Consider the following 16,841-nt stretch of genomic DNA (forward strand, 5'->3'; position numbering starts at 1 on the left):
GGAAATGAGAAGAAGATCAAGTTTGTTGGCATTGATAGAATTAAACCTCCTATAAGAGGAGGCAATTGGGATCAGACCATACTGCAAAGAGAATGTAAATGGATTTTTTGGTTACGCACAGTCCATCCGTATGGTCTAAATGACCAGCTTTCTTTTGCTTCCTTCCTTTGATGTAGGGAGAGCTAGGGTAGCTAGTTAGGGGTAGCCGTCGACGAGTGGGGGCGCCACTGCGTAGGGTCTAGGGTGCCAACCTCCGCGTTAGGTAGGTGAAAGTAAGAATAGGGCATCCTAGATCTTTAATAGGCTTTCCTCTCTGGTTCTTATTTCATATCTTTTTCTATAATTTCCTGCCGCCAGTCTCCTGAGGATTTTTATGTCGATGTTCGTTATCCGTAATAGAACACATAATTTTTTGCATTTGATGGGGTGTGGCTTGGCTGCATTGTATGCATATCCATCTTAATTGGTCTCTGATGTTCCGACAATTAAGGTGTCTCATAAATAATATGGTAAACCTGTACAGAAAATAGTGGTACATAACGGGTATTATGGATGTGTTGACTCATGGTGAAGGAGCAATGAAGCCATATACCGTGTATGTAGAGAGACGTACAACACAATACATCAGGTTCCTGGGTATCTGATGGTGTATGTAATAGTCTCCTTACATCTACCTATTTGGTAGCGCAGACGTAGGAGAGATACCTGCGCTCCAAATGTTGAGAGGTATACAGTGGGCGCAGGCGCACTAAAATTCTCTGCGCTCCATAGTAACCTGGACTCTCAGCAGCCTGAAACGTGGGTCAGCTGATCTGTCCATATGATCTCACTTCCGGTCACATGACTGGCAGAGCGTGTTGCTCTGACCGGACGTGGGCATACAGGGCGCAATTTTAAAAAGGACAAACTTACCTGCGCACGTGTACGGCAGCGTTGGCTGGACGCTAGGTGTGTGATGACCCCCAACGCTATCCCCTGATGAGAAACTATCGAAACGCGTCGGGAAAGGAGGGGAAGAGGTCCACGGCCATGAGTAGAGCTGAAAGGGTCTGATGCAGACAGCTCCGGGTGAGACCGTTCCATGTTACTATTCCAGCCATGATATTGGATACGGATCTGTGCTGTGCAGTAAAATCAGTCTGCGGGCTGGCTGCTGTTAGATTGTAGAATATGGTATCCATTGTAATATCCCAAATTTAAAGTTCCCTTAATAGGGTCTTTTTGAGTATCTCTGGGGTTAATAACTCTACAGAGATTTTGTAGTTTTGGGAGTGCATATTAGTGCTGATAGGTACACTGTATTGGCTGAATTGTGGTTCTTTGTGGGAACTTGAGTAGCTTCAGCAATATTTGTTGTACTTTGGTGGCTAGTAGGCTATTACCTAGAGGTGTTAATTAAGCACTTTATCTGGAGCGCCACCAACGCTTCGTTTGTTTGTCTGTTTCAATATTGCACTTTATCTTTGTGAAATATTTTAACTATATCCAGTAAAAGTTATATTTTAATCCTTTATATTATTTACCTAATTTTTTCTGGGGATTATACCACAGCTGATTCTAGTTCCTCCAATCACCTGACATAAACCATGTACCGTGACTCTGAATCAAGTGCTACTGATCGTCGGCAGCTTCGCACTGCTGTAGGGAAGAAGCACTGTTACTATTGCAAAAATTTGTATTAGGCTGGTTATACAAGTCCTGATATTTCCGGTACCGGAAAAACCTGTACCGGAGATATCAGTGTCCTTATGTGTTCTACGTGCGGCAACCGTGTGCCGCATCAGTACCACACGGACGGCCGCCGGAGAAGTAGCCCTACTGTAAGCGCTGTTCCCCGGTGGGTGGTGCTGAACGCGGCTGTCATCCGTTCTCCCCTGCTCGGCCGGCGAGCAGGGGAGAATGAATGAATGATACTCAGCGGGCGCAGGCTCTATAACTAGTGGTTATGTCACGGAGTCTGTGCTCGCTGAACTATTGTGACCTCAGGACTGTGTGAGAATGCAAGTGATGAGGTCACTGCAGTTCAAGCTCTGTCACAGTTACCGCATCACTTGCATTCTCCCACGGTCCTGAGGTCACAGGAGTTCATGCTGGCAGCGAGCACAGACTCGGTGACGTCACCGCTAGTTAATGAGCCTGCGCCCGCTGTGTATCATTCATTCCCCAGTAGTTTTACAGCTCGAGCGGATGCATTAGCACCGCTCTCGATTTTAAACTGTCTCCCTAGATATGGATTGCGGCGTGGGACTGACTGAACGCCAGATAAGTATGGTATATTGTTGTTTGTTTGTTTTTTTGTTGTTTTTTTTTTTTTACAGGAGATCGAGGGTGTCGCTTGGATTACCAGTACAATAAAGATGGCAAAACTGTGTGGTGTATGATTTCATTAAAATACTTTATTCTTACTGTGTGTTTATTTAACCCTTTACTATCTATAGGATTAGTAATGGAGAGGTTTCTTATTGACACCACACTGTTCTCCGTGTGCACGTGTGGCATGTTTTGCGGCCCGTGTGTTCGGGTGAAAACGTACAAGTCTGCGTGTTTTGCACACGGACACAGGGTCCGTGAAAACACGCTGACATGTGCATAGATCCATTAATTTGATCCATTCATTTGAATGGTCTACGTGTCAGTGTCTCTGGTACGTGAGAAAACTGTCACTACACGTACAGGAGACACTGATGTGTGAAACTGGCATTAAGCAGCATCTGAAAAAGTGGGCCTGGTACAGTAGGGAATAGAAGAATTTGATTAGAAATTTAGTAATTCAAAAAACAGAAGCAGCACACCGTTGTTTGTGGGGGAAAAAAAGCAGTTTTATTTAGCCCATGATGCCATCATGGGCTAAATAAGGCTAGTTTCACATTTGCGGACGAGGGCTTTGCGGAGGACTGGGTAGTTAAGCCCCACCCACTGCCGTGCCTCTTCAGCTCCGCCTACATCGTCATGCATCCTGCGTACCCTAAGGATGTATGTGGATGCGTCCGCATGTGTCGTTTTCATGCTGTGCCGACTGCAAGAAAAATGCAACATGTTGTGTTCGCATTAAAACCTACAAGAGAAAAAAGTAAGCAAAAACCCTGATGTAACTAAGTAAAAAAGCAAAAGTGCAGGACTGTCCCGATCAGAGTTACCTTAACGATGTGGGATGGCTTTTGTGCTATTTTTTGATCAAAAAACAGTATTACTAAAAACTCTGTTATTTAAATGCACTTTTGCTTTTTTACTTAGTTACATCAGGGTTTTTGCTTACTTTTTTTCTCTTGTAGGTTTTAATGTTTTGTGGCCAATGTGAACATGCGTTTAACCTCTGCATGTGTACCAACTCAAGTTAAGCTCAAATTTTTTTTTTTTCCTCTCTGTATTTTTTCATTCTGTGCAAGCCAGGGTGTGGCTTCTCTGTTTCTGAGCTAGAGATTATATATAAGGCTTCCACAGTCTGGTGTTTCACTGGTTGGGCCCAGTCCTTTTGTCTGCCCTTATTCGCACTGAGGTCAACATTGACACATGGTAAGGTTTTAATATTACACCGTGTAGGACTGTCCCGATCAGAGTTACCTTGACGAGGTGGGATGGCTTTTGTGCTATTTTTTGATCAAAAAAAGTATTACTAAAAACTGTGTTATTTAAATGCACTTTTGCTTTTTTACTTAGTTACATCAGGGTTTTTGGTTACTTTTTTTCTCTTGTAGGATTTAATGTTGCGTTCGCAGGTCGGCGCAGCGTGAAAACGACGCATGCGGAGGTATCCGCATGGCACCCAATGTTAAAGATAGGGGACGCATGCCAACGTAGGCGGAGCTGAAGGAAGAGTGCCGCAGTGGGTGGGGCTTAACAGAGGAACTACACAGTCCTCCGCAAAGCCCTCGTCCGCAAATGTGAAACTAGTCTAAAACAGCTCTTTTTTTCACAAACAACGGTGTGTTGCTTCTGTTTTTTGGATTACTACATTCAAGGTTTGGTACTTGCCTGTGGGAGCCCTTTTTGCACCCGGATTCTTTTACATACTTATTGTGCTGCTCTACTTTCCTATTTTCAATTGGAAATGTAATTTTTTTTTTTTTACCCACTATACGTAGGAACCAATCAGATATCCGTTTTAATTTCTTAACCTGTTATCATAAAATAAAAGCTTTACTGTGATAATGTGTGATGGTTTCACGTCGGTAATCTCCTTTGCTTCCTCCCCTGTCCAGGAGCTGTGGTATGATCAGACCATGTCAGACACAGCCATTACACAGTACACAGCAGGGGCACATTTATAAGATTAGCTCAGCACAGGGACATTTATATTGAACACATCCAATTGTGGAACTTATTATTATTCCAAGATCTATTAATTAAAATGTTCTTTGTGGGAAAACCCCTTTATGGCCCCCACGTACATTAGATGAAAATGGACTGAACCTGATTAACTCTTCCTTGACATTTGGCATCTGGGAAGAGGAGCGGGGCGTTGGCAGTTTAGTATCCCATTAATTTTTTTTCAGGGGAAATAAGCCCCTTCTAGAGGAGCCTACATTACTCAGGAGGGATCCTTGGGCCGTACCATTCTGCTATACCGATGAGGGTCATCTGCACAAGATTTGTTACTTCAGTCCACGTTGCTGAGAAATAGACCCTATCCCGCTGTATGTAGCTGCACATTAGACGGCTCCTTCCATCTGCCACAGCCTAGAGTAAATGGGTTTGTTAGAAGATTCCTGGTCTTTCGTATGACCTCACCAGTCTCTGCGGGGCCCTGACTCACACATTCTTTCAGCATATATCCTACAGACTGAAGCCCATTTCTAATTTCTTGTATAGTTCGTTTTATTCTTTCCTCTAAATTTTCTTTTCAAAGGACATTACCATTTTCTTACAGCTGTTCTTTCCCTTACGTTGTTCCGACTGCCTAAGATCATCATCTCCACATTTGGCATAACCAAACATAAAGTACTTCATGGAAATCTGGGTCAAACTTTTTTATTTATTTGTTTTAATTTTGGTTGAATAGTTTTGGTTCACAGATTCAGTCCCTGATTACTAATGCCTTCTCTTTATTAGTGATCATGGTTCCTTATTTCCATCTTGCTGCTTGTATGTCGGCTGAAATGCCAGTGAGGTTTTGTTCACATTTTAATTTTTTGCTGCATGGTTTTTTTTCCTGTTTTTAATGCAAATTTATGCAAATTAAAAGCTGTTTTACAGTACCAGCAAAAGCTATTTTAGAAATTAGATATCTCGTGCACACATCGGGATTTTTTTTCCTGACTGAATTGGAAAACTGATGCGTTTTTGAAAACTGCAGCATGTCACTTCTGTCAGCGTTTTTTCACCCATACAAAGCAATAAGTAAGTGCAAAACCGCAGGTATCCTGTTTTGCTGCGTTTTTAATGGGGGAAAAAAAACAGGTACAACAGTGTTTATTTTTGTGATTTTTTTTTTTTTTTCTTTCTTTTTTTCTTCCTTTCCCTTTTTTTATTTCCCCGAGTTTAAAATATGTCTTGGTCTCCTCACCTGATAATGGCAGTTAGGGCCCCTTCACACTGGTCGATTCTGCTACGATTACGACGCATTTGCGTCATATTCGACATCGCAGTACGAGCTCGTAGCCAGCGGTCACACTCTACGATGTTAACGCTTTTTCTGACGTAGTTGCGATGTGAACGTCACGCGTCGCAATCGTACGCTACCCTTCACACCGCCATAGTCCTACGACTCCGAGCGTGACGTATTACCAGCATGGGCGTGCTAAAACGTCACGCCCAATCAGGAGACAGGTATGCGGAAGCCCAACCCACGTAGTCGCATTACGAGCTCGTATGACCGCCGTCACATACTACGATTTCGACCGCCACAGCGAGACATTTACGACGAAAGAAAGTTCTGCTCTTTCTTTCACATCGTACGATGCTGGGCTGCGTCGCAAATCGTAACGCCATGTCACACTTTGCAACCTCGGAACGAGGACGGATAAACGTCACAAATCGAACGCTCGTTCAGACTTTGATTGCACAGTGTGATGGGGCCCTTAGAATTAGTGCAGTTTAATTAAATTGGTGATATTTGTAAAGAGTGGCTGACCAAGGTGAGAAATTGAACAATACCTGATCAACTCAAGGGCTGACGCAAGTGTGAAAGTAAACAGTGTTTAACAAACTCAATGCTTTGCCAATGTCTTAGGTAAACTATTCCCAACCAATTCACTTTTTCCCCACTTTTGCGTTTGTATTTGTGTAATTTTTTTTCCATTAACTTTTTTGTTCAGAATAGTCACTATTTTTTCAGACGTAAAAATCTTTTTCCACTAAATACTTTAATCAAATTGCCCTTTTTTTTTTTTTTTTTTTTTTTTACTAAAAATGGTTTTATGGTTTCACATATGTCTTGCATTGCTGACCTGTGTTCTTGCTTCTGTGTTGGAAGCAAAGCTGAACTTTGGGATCCTGAAAAACACAGCAAAAACTGAACGTGTGAACATAGCGTTACTTTACATTGTGTGTGTTTGTAGTCAGTGGTTCAAATTTCTGCTGAAGCTCAAAACCAGAAAGGCAAGCACCTCTTTCAAGTGTCCTGATTACGGGTCCCCTCCATTCCTTTTTCAAATGTACGGTCATGTGTTTTGTGCTTGTTTACCAGTGGAATCATTCGTACATATTTAACTCTTCAGGTAGGTTCCCATGGTCCGTAAACGTTGTGGGTTGGACGCTGCGTACATCAGCTGTGTCCAACCCCGCAGTGGCCAGATGATACAGCATAGTGGATGAGATCCCATGTCCACTATGCGTGCACCGCCGCCTGCGGTTTACCTGCGGAGACGGTTATGTGGCGCGTCTTTCCTGGCCGCAGCATGTCTATTTATCTTGCGGAGACACTCAGATTTCCCATACAATGTATTGGGCGCAGTGATTCTGCACGGTTCAGTGAACACATGCGTTCAAAAGCCGGCAGCGCTTTGGACGCAGCAGACACGTGTTGCGTCCAAAGGGCTGCCGATTACTGACTGTGGGGACGTCGCCTAACAATTACTCCTCAATGCTAAAGGCCCCACTCCCATTCGATGGCTGTCACACACAGGACCACTCGCTCCTGCTTTCCCTATGAGAAAGTCACCAACAAACATCTGTGCATTCGCCTAGTCTCCAGGAGAGAAAAGCATTCGACAGTCCAAAATCAGACATGCCTGATTTATATTTCCCATGACGATCAGTTGGTCAGTGTTCCCACATTCCTTTAAGTATCTGCTGAATCCGTTGGTATCTGTTGGGGCAGTGGTCATTAAAGGGAACCTGTCACCGCCAAAATCGATGGTGAGGTAAGTTCACCGTCATCAGGGGCTTATCTACAGCATTCTGTAGTGCTGTGGATAAGCCCCGATGTTACCTAAAGGAGGAGAAAAAGAGGTTAGATTATACTCACCCAGGGGCGGTCCCGCTGTGGTCCGGGTCCGATGGGTGTCTCAGGTCCGGTCCGGCGCCTCCCATCTTAATTCCATGACATCCTCTTCTGGTCTTCACGCTGTGGCTCCGGCGCAGGCGTACTTTGTCTGCCCTGTTGTGGGCTGACCTCTTTGACCTTTCCCGACGCTTGCGCACTGCTGTGCTTTGCTCTGCCCTCAACAGGGTAGACAACGTATGCCTGAGCCGGGGCTGCGGCGTGAAGACAAGAAGAGGATGTGATCGTAAGAAGATGGGAGGCCACGGACCGGACCGCGACGCCCATCGGACCGGACCGCAGTGGGACCGCCCCTGGGTGAGTATAATCTAACCTCTTTATAAAAGCAGAGAGCGGGTGGGCACCGCAACAAATATATTCCACAGGGATCAACCACGTGCATATAGAAAAACACGGAAAACAAAAGAAGAGGAAAGATATGCACACTAGTGGGATCAAACAATCATAATAGTCTTTATTACAAATAGCATTACACAAAGGGCAAAGAAAAGGACACGCAATTTAAAAACATTTAAAAGACCAAAGGGGCCAAATAGACCAACTATAATCCCCCAGGAAAGAAAAGCAAACCACCAAAAAAGTATATTTTCTTATATACATATGGGCAAATCTGGCAATAAATAGAACAATATATTAGAGCGCATAGCAATATGTGTAAATATGAAACAAATTAACACATACAGGAATAAATAATTTTACACAACAAACACCAATAACCTGACCTCAAATGGATGCCATAAGCCCATATATAAGAGGTTGTCCAGAAAAAATAAATGGTAGTAATTGAAATGTAATACAGGATATGAAAAGGTGTTCAGAAGCCACGTACAAATGTAGAATCGGTCACATGGGTGATAAATGTCTGACTCCCGGGGGTTCAGCATCTCAGAACCCATCCTGAGAACTATGTTGCAATCCCCAATTCATTCTCACTGCAGTCAGTTTAAAGTGAAGGGGTACGGTTGTGTAGGAAAGCTGCCTTTCCAGTCAGTGGCTATGGGAATTATGGAATGTTTTCATGTTAGAGTATCAAGGATAATGGTTTTTTCAATTCTCCTTCAAAAGTAATTTGTCACAAAGTTTTTTTTTTTTTCTCATAATCTAAGAACAACATAGATGACCTGATGCCAGCAACATAACTCTTACTGGGCTGATTTCTGTTGTCTTGGTAAGGTAACTGTTTTATCAGCAGAAGATTATCACTATTAGGCCGGGGTCACACTACAGCGTAATAAGGACGAGTGCTAAGCGATAAAAAATTGCACAGCACTCTGACCAATGTTAATCAGTGGGGTAGCTCCCATCATCTGTTGTTTTCTCGTCCGTATTATACTTGCGAGTGAAATTGCAGCATGCTGTGATTGTCAGCGTATCTCAGCCGAGAATCGCTAATGCAGGTCTATGGGTGCGAGAAAAAATCGCACACCACACAGACCATGTGTGTGACTTGTGAGAAATTCTCAGGCATTGGGCAGGTGACAGGAAAGGCTCAGCCATTATTTGCTCATTTTGCAAGTGTGTGAGAAAATCTCACCATATTGATGACACGGATAGTTTTTTGAGAAAAAAATGCATCCTGGCATTGCACACGGATGAGATACGGCTCACTATACGAAAGAACATTTGTGCGATTCTTGGCACACAAAATCGGACAGATTTTTTTATAAATTGTGTGCGACTCCAGCCTTACGCCTAAAGGTACCTTCACACTGAACAACTTAACGATATCGATAGCGATCCGTGACGTTGCAGCGTCCTGGATAGCGATATCGTTGTGTTTGACACGCAGCAGCGATCAGGATCCTGCTGTGACATCGTTGGTCGGCGCTAGAAGGCCAGCACCTTATTTTGTCGCTGGATCTCCCGCAGACAAAGCTGAGTCGGCGTGTGTGACGCTGATTCAGCGATGTCTTCACTGGTAACCAGGGTAAACATCGGGTTACTAAGCGCAGGGCCGCGCTTAGTAACCCGATATTTACCCTGGTTACCAGTGTAAATGTAAAAAAAACCAAACACTACATACTCACCTTCTGATGTCTGTCGCGTCCCCCGGCGTTCTGCTTCCCTGCACTGTGTCAGCGCCGGCCGGCCGTAAAGCAGAGCACAGCGGTGACGTCAACGCTCTGCTTTAGGGCCGGCGCTTACAGTGCAGGGAAGCAGAACGCCGGGGGACGCGACAGACATCGGAATGTGAGTATGTACTGTTTGTTTTTTTTACATTTACACTGGTAACCAGGGTAAACGTCGGGTTACTAAGCGCGGCCCTGCGCTTAGTAACCCGATGTTTACCCTGGTTACCCGGGGACTTCGGCATCGTTGGTCGCTGGAGAGCTGTCTGTGTGACAGCTCTCCAGCGACCACACAGCGACGCTGCAGCGATCGGCATCGTTGTCTAGATCGCTGCAGCGTCGCTAAATGTGACGGTACCTTTAAGAACTAGTAAGTCTGCTGCCATGATGTCTTCATTATCTTTATGTAGGATAGCTGCGGAGACACCATCACGTGTTTCTCAACGCAAGCAGTGAATAGCCAGACCTTTCCCCGGGAAGGAACAACCATGGGAAGGGCAGCATCCAATAAAGGAAAACATCCAATACAGGAAAACCACCTATGCCAAGCATGGTATCCATCCACAGACAGCTGTTTCGGGGTGTTTGCCCCTCATCAGTGTGGAGTAGGAATCTGGCTATTAGGAGCAGTGCCTAGTAAAAGGCTGTGAAGGAACAGATGATTGGCCTCGGGGAGACCAAAACATCCAACACCGCGTAGACACCATCACGTGTTTCTCAACGCGGTGATCCAGAACACTGCCCCCATCCCTTATGGGAAATATGCAAATGCATGTAGGATAGCTGCGGAGACACCATCACGTGTTTCTCAACGCAAGCAGTGAATAGCCAGACCTTTCCCCAGGAAGGAACAACCACGGGAAGGGCAGCATCCAATAAAGGAAAACATCCAATACATGAAAACCACCTATGCCAAACATGGTATCCATCCACAGACAGCTGTTTCGGGGTGTTTGCCCCTCATCAGTGTGGAGTAGGAATCTGGCTATTAGGAGCAGTGCCTAGTAAAAGGCTGTGAAGGAACAGATGATTGGCCTCGGGGAGACCAAAACATCCAACACCGCGTAGACACCATCACATGTTTCTCAACGCGGTGATCCAGAACACTGCCCCCATCCCTTATGGGAAATATGCAAATGCATGTAGGATAGCTGCGGAGACACCATCACTGCTTGCATTGAGAAACACGTGATGGTGTCTCCGCAGCTATCCTACATGCATTTGCATATTTCCCATAAGGGATGGGGGCAGTGTTCTGGATCACCGCGTTGAGAAACACGTGATGGTGTCTCCGTGGTGTTGGATGTTTTGGTCTCCCCTAGGCCAATCATCTGTTCCTTCATTATCTTTATAACCTGACTACACTACTGATTGGCACTTTTTAGACTATATAGATAGGTGTCAATCAGTGGTGTGGGTGGGGTTATTCAGAGTTCAGCATTCAGAGAATGGGTAGATCTGGAGCAGAGATACCAGTGATTTTATCAAAACTGCACCAAGAAGCTCAGTAGGTGAGACATTGCTGGAGTGAAGCGTCTTGTTGCTTTCAGGTGGGTTAACAAAAACCTGGTAATAAAAGCGGATAGGATCAGGCTCAACTACTGTTAGGTGCTCAGGGGTAAAACGGTAAGACAATACAAAAGATCTAACCCCGGCACTCTCCAAAAACGTGAAGACAGAACTGTTGCTTTCAAAGTTTTTTAATATATCTTGCGCAAAAGAGAATAGTTTCCAACGTTGCGGCTCAGGCACGAGGCAAGGAGCCTCCACACTGAAGCGTTCACTAACAATGACGCCTGGTGGGAGCCACATGCCAGCTGCAGCCTTCCCTATGATTGTCTTCCTGACGAAGGCTCCTTCCTGAGCCGAAACGTTGGAAACCATTCTCTTTTGCGCAAGATATATTAAAAAAAACTTTGAAAGCAACAGTTCTGTCTTCACGTTTTGGAGTGTGCCGGGGTTAGATCTTTTGTATTAGCAAAAACCTGGTGACATATTCCCTTTAATCCCTTAACGACTTATGATGTATATATCAGTCATAGGTCGCCTCCTCCTCATTGGTGCATGCTCCGGCACTGAGCCCGTAACTTTTCTGGCACATGACAGGTGATCTGATCAGCTGTCATGAGCTCCTAACAGCCGCAGATGGAATCGCAATCGACCCGCAGCGGTTAACATGTTTAATGCCGCTGTCAATCTCTGACAGCAGCATTTAACTTGTGCAAACCGGATGCATGTCTTTGCCCCACCCATCGGTGTCCCTGTCACATGATTGGAGCAGATGAGCATTTTTGTTACACATAGCAGGGTTGCAGCACTGCTATGTGTAGCACAAGGGATCAGATTATTGCAGTTTATAATCTCCCATAGAGCCTATTGAAGCAAGTAGGAAAAAAACTGTTTTTAAACATTTGAAATACAGTGGGGCAAAAAAGTATTTAGTCAGTCAGCAATAGTGCAAGTTCCACCACTTAAAAAGATGAGAGGCGTCTGTAATTTACATCATAGGTAGACCTCAACTATGGGAGACAAACTGAGAAATAAAAATCCAGAAAATCACATTGTCTGTTTTTTTTATCATTTTATTTGCATATTATGGTGGAAAATAAGTATTTGGTCAGAAACAAAATTTCATCTCAATACTTTGTAATATATCCTTTGTTGGCAATGACAGAGGTCAAACGTTTTCTGTAAGTCTTCACAAGGTTGCCACACACTGTTGTTGGTATGTTGGCCCATTCCACCATGCAGATCTCCTCTAGAGCAGTGATGTTTTTGGCTTTTCGCTTGGCAACACGGACTTTCAACTCACTCCAAAGGTTTTCTATAGGGTTGAGATCTGGAGACTGGCTAGGCCACTCCAGGACCTTGAAATGCTTCTTACGAAGCCACTCCTTCGTTGCCCTGGCGGTGTGCTTTGGATGATTGTCATGTTGAAAGACCCAGCCACGTTTCATCTTCAATGCCCTTTCTGATGGAAGGAGGTTTGCACTCAAAATCTCACGATACATGGCCCCATTCATTCTTTCATGTACCCGGATCAGTCGTCCTGGCCCCTTTGCAGAGAAACAGCCCCAAAGCATGATGTTTCCACCACCATGCTTTACAGTAGGTATGGTGTTGGATGGATGCAACTCAGTATTCTTTTTCCTCCAAACACGACAAGTTGTGTTTCTACCAAACAGTTCCAGTTTGGTTTCATCAGACCATAGGACATTCTCCCAAAACTCCTCTGGATCATCCAAATGCTCTCTAGCAAACTTCAGACGGGCCCGGACATGTACTGGCTTAAGCAGTGGGACACGTCTGGCACTGCAGGATCTGAGTCCATGGTGGCGTAGTGTGTTACTTATGGTAGGCCTTGTTACATTGGTCCCAGCTCTCTGCAGTTCATTCACTAGGTCCCCCCGCGTGGTTCTGGGATTTTTGCTCACCGTTCTTGTGATCATTCTGACCCCACGGGGTTGGATTTTGCGTGGAGCCCCAGATCGAGGGAGATTATCAGTGGTCTTGAATGTCTTCCATTTTCTAATTATTGCTCCCACTGTTGATTTCTTCACTCCAAGCTGGTTGGCTATTGCAGATTCAGTCTTCCCAGCCTGGTGCAGGGCTACAATTTTGTTTCTGGTGTCCTTTGACAGCTCTTTGGTCTTCACCATAGTGGAGTTTGGAGTCAGACTGTTTGAGGGTGTGCACAGGTGTCTTTTTATACTGATAACAAGTTTAAACAGGTGCCATTACTACAGGTAATGAGTGGAGGAAAGAGGAGACTCTTAAAGAAGAAGTTTCAGGTCTGTGAGAGCCAGAAATCTTGATTGTTTGTTTCTGACCAAATACTTATTTTCCACCATAATATGCAAATAAAATGATAAAAAAACAGACAATGTGATTTTCTGGATTTTTTTTTCTCAGTTTGTCTCCCATAGTTGAGGTCTACCTATGATGTAAATTACAGACGCCTCTCATCTTTTTAAGTGGTGGAACTTGCACTATTGCTGACTGACTAAATACTTTTTTGCCCCACTGTATATAAAAGTTCAAATCACCCCTCTTTCGCCCCATTCAAAATAAAACAACAAAAAAATGCACATACTTGGTGTCGCCGCATTCAGAAACGCCCAATCAAGATATAAAAATAATTAATGTGATTGGTAAATGGCGTAACAAGAAAAATAATCAAAACGCCAGAATTCATTTTTTTGGTTGCTGTAACATTGTAATAAAATGCAATAATTGGTGAAAAATTCATAACTATCCCAAAATGATAGGCGCTCAAAAAATAAGCCCTCAATAAAACCCAGATCCATAAAAATGGAGACGCTACAGGTCTCAGGTCTCGGAAAATGGCAACTTTTTTTTTTTCTTCAAAATAGTTTTGCTTTTTCACCACTTAAATAATAAAGAACTTATACATATTTGGTATCTACGAACTTGTAATGACCTGGAGAATCAGATCGGCAGGTCAGTTTTAGCATTTAGCGAATATGGTAAAAATTAATAAAAATTGTGGACTAGCCCTTTCTTTGCAATTTCACCACACTTAGAATTTTTTTCCTGTACATGATATGGTTAAACCAATGGTGGTGTTTAAAAGAAAAACTCGCCCGCAAAAAATAAGCCCTCACATCACCATAATGACAGAAAAATAAAGAGGAGCAAAAATGGAAATGCAAAAACAGAAATACCCGTTCTTTAAGGGGTTAAAGGAAATCTGTCAGTGGGATTCACCCTCCTAAGCCGTCGATATGGGCATGTAGGTCATAAGAAGCTGAATAAAGTGATACTTTAATATATGCACTCCGATGTCTTATTTTAGAGAAATTCGTGTTTATATTTTCTGTAAATAAGCTGTTGAGAACTATGGGCCGACACTGATCTGCATGAGACTCTGCCTCCAGAGCTTGTTTTTAATAAAAGGAGGAGTTACCAGTGTGAGACATGTACCTAACACAGAACTCAACTTTGTCTCATAAACACGTTAGCAGCTGCAGCTCTCACAGCTCTGCTGTATTGTTTTTAATTTGTTTTTATTAAAGTTTTGAAATAGGGGGAAGGGAGGATATGGGAAAGGGAGGGAAGAAAAGGGTGGGGTATGAAACACTGAAAAGTATTTAAAATTTAGCTCTGCTGTATTGTAACAATATCACGCCACTGGCTGCCTGTGAGATGGAAGCTGCAGATGTGTCAATATTCCTCTTCCTCTCTTGACAATTAGATATGAATATTGTCACTTCAGAGGAGCACTGCAAGGCTCAAGTCTCCTCACATTGCTGGAATTGGAGTCTGGTATGCCAGTGTATCACTTATTGGGCTTCTTGCTGCAGTTTTGGTACCTTCATATCTGTAAATAGTGATTTTATCATGTTGTTCACCTGCCCATGATCTACATGCCCATATAGATGGCTTTGGAGAGATGATCCTACTGACAGAATCCCTTGAAAGATCATTATGAATGGCATGGAAAGGAAAGGGAGAGTTATCTTTGCTGTACTTCCTTGTTTTCTGAATTTTCCTGTTTCCCATGTGTACCAGCACAGTTTTTGTCCTCTAGATAAATGCAGCACGGTGGCTCAGTGGTTAGCACTGCAGCCTTGCAACGCTGGAGTCCTGGGTTCAAATCCCACCAAGGACAACATCTGTAAGGAGTTTGTATGTTCTCCCTGTGTTTGTGTGGGGTTCCTCCGGGTTCTCCGGTTTCCTCCCACATTCCAAGTACATACTGATAGGGAATTTAGACTGTGAGCGCCATCAGGGACAGCGATGATAATGTGTGTACATTGTAGTGGGATATGATGGCGCTATATAAAATGATTATTATAATTATAATGCTCTCTTCTCTTTGATTCATTAACACTAGTAAGGAATAGAACGTAAACCGCTAAGTTACAGATGTGTTATCAATTTTATATTTATGCCATCTTCATTTCTGTCTTTTTAGGCCTTTGGAAATGCGAAAACGGCCCACAATAACAATTCCAGCCGCTTTGGGAAATTCATACAGGTCAATTATTTGGAGAGTGGAATTGTGCGAGGGTGAGGATCGTACTACTTGGCATTCTCAAACAAATCTCAATGAGAGTATATTTTATTCCAGTTAATGTCTGTTGTAGATGCGCATAGTTTGTATGAACGTTCTGTTTCTGCCTACCACCATCATCCTAAATAAGCCTGATGCTTCGTGTGAATGATGCTTGTGTACTTTCAGATGTTGTCACCCATACTAAAACCTTTCTGTAGCATCAGATCAACATGTCATCTATTCTTATATAAATGTGGTGTTTCTATTGTACCTACAGCAGGAAATTTTTATTTTTGTGGTGAGCCGATCCCATAGATGAGGGTTTTTATCTCTTGTATACCAGATTTCCTGGCTGTAAATGCATTTTACAACAACACTGTGAGCCAATATTACACTGAAATAAGCAGGTTTGCTATATGCTTTAAAGTAAAACTCCAATTATAGATATTTTAATCTCGCCATACACATGCGAGCTTTTAGCCAAACATCTACCTGGCAGACCGCTATATAATCAGACTGCCTCATACACAAGGTATCGGCTCAACTGGACTCTTAGGCTATGTGCGCACGTTGCATATGTGCTTGCAGAAATTGCTGCAAGGTTTCTGCATCTGTTGGCAGAAAAACACAACTGAAAATGCGCACTTTTTTGCATGTGTTTTTGTCAATCCATAAAGCTAAATAACGCTATATTATTTTTTTAAAAAAATTGTGATTTTCAACCTCTTCAGCCAGATACCCTCATTATTATTAAATATAGACACACACACACACACACACACAATATGTAGGAGATTTAACATAATTAACCTACATATGCTGTAACAAAACAGCAACTGTGAGAAATCTGCGTGAAATGCAATATGTTTATTTTTCAACAAAAAAAAAAAAATTGTGTGGGCTTCCGCATAATTTTCTTAGCCAGCAGAGGGAATGCCGAGGGCGGGTGTTAAGATTCTTGGAAGGAGCTAATAGCCAAAGGTTCCCAGGCTATTAATATCAGTTCACAGCTGTTTGCTTAGCCTTTACTGGCTAGTTTACAGGGGAACCCCAGAAAAAAATTGACATGGGGCCCCCTATAAATTCGAACCAGCAAAGGCTAGGCAGACACCAGCGGGATGATATTAATAGCATGGGAACGGGCCATGGATATTGCCACCCCCCAGGCTAAAAATATCAGCTCTCAGCCGCCACAGAAATGATGCATCTTTTAGATGTGCCAATTCTGGCCTTTCTCTTCCAACTTGACCTGTATCAGTGGCAAGTTGGGAACATATTTGTGGGGTTGATGTCACCTTTGTGGTTGGCATCA

At 43.4% G+C, this 16,841-nt stretch overlaps 1 protein-coding gene across 7 annotated transcripts in view; it reads left to right on the top strand.

Moving 5' to 3' along the window:
* MYO9B (myosin IXB) overlaps positions 1-16,841 on the top strand; it is a 343,844-nt gene that overhangs the window by 106,630 nt on the left and 220,373 nt on the right. For all 7 annotated transcript variants that reach the window (XM_077253219.1, XM_077253192.1, XM_077253210.1 and 4 more), the window contains exon 3: positions 15,449-15,543. In XM_077253219.1, coding sequence (XP_077109334.1) covers positions 15,449-15,543 — 95 coding nt within the window. The remainder of the gene's footprint in view (positions 1-15,448; positions 15,544-16,841) is intronic.

The sequence above is a fragment of the Ranitomeya variabilis genome, chromosome 1, assembly GCF_051348905.1.
Source record: "Ranitomeya variabilis isolate aRanVar5 chromosome 1, aRanVar5.hap1, whole genome shotgun sequence".
Lineage (NCBI taxonomy): Eukaryota > Metazoa > Chordata > Amphibia > Anura > Dendrobatidae > Ranitomeya > Ranitomeya variabilis.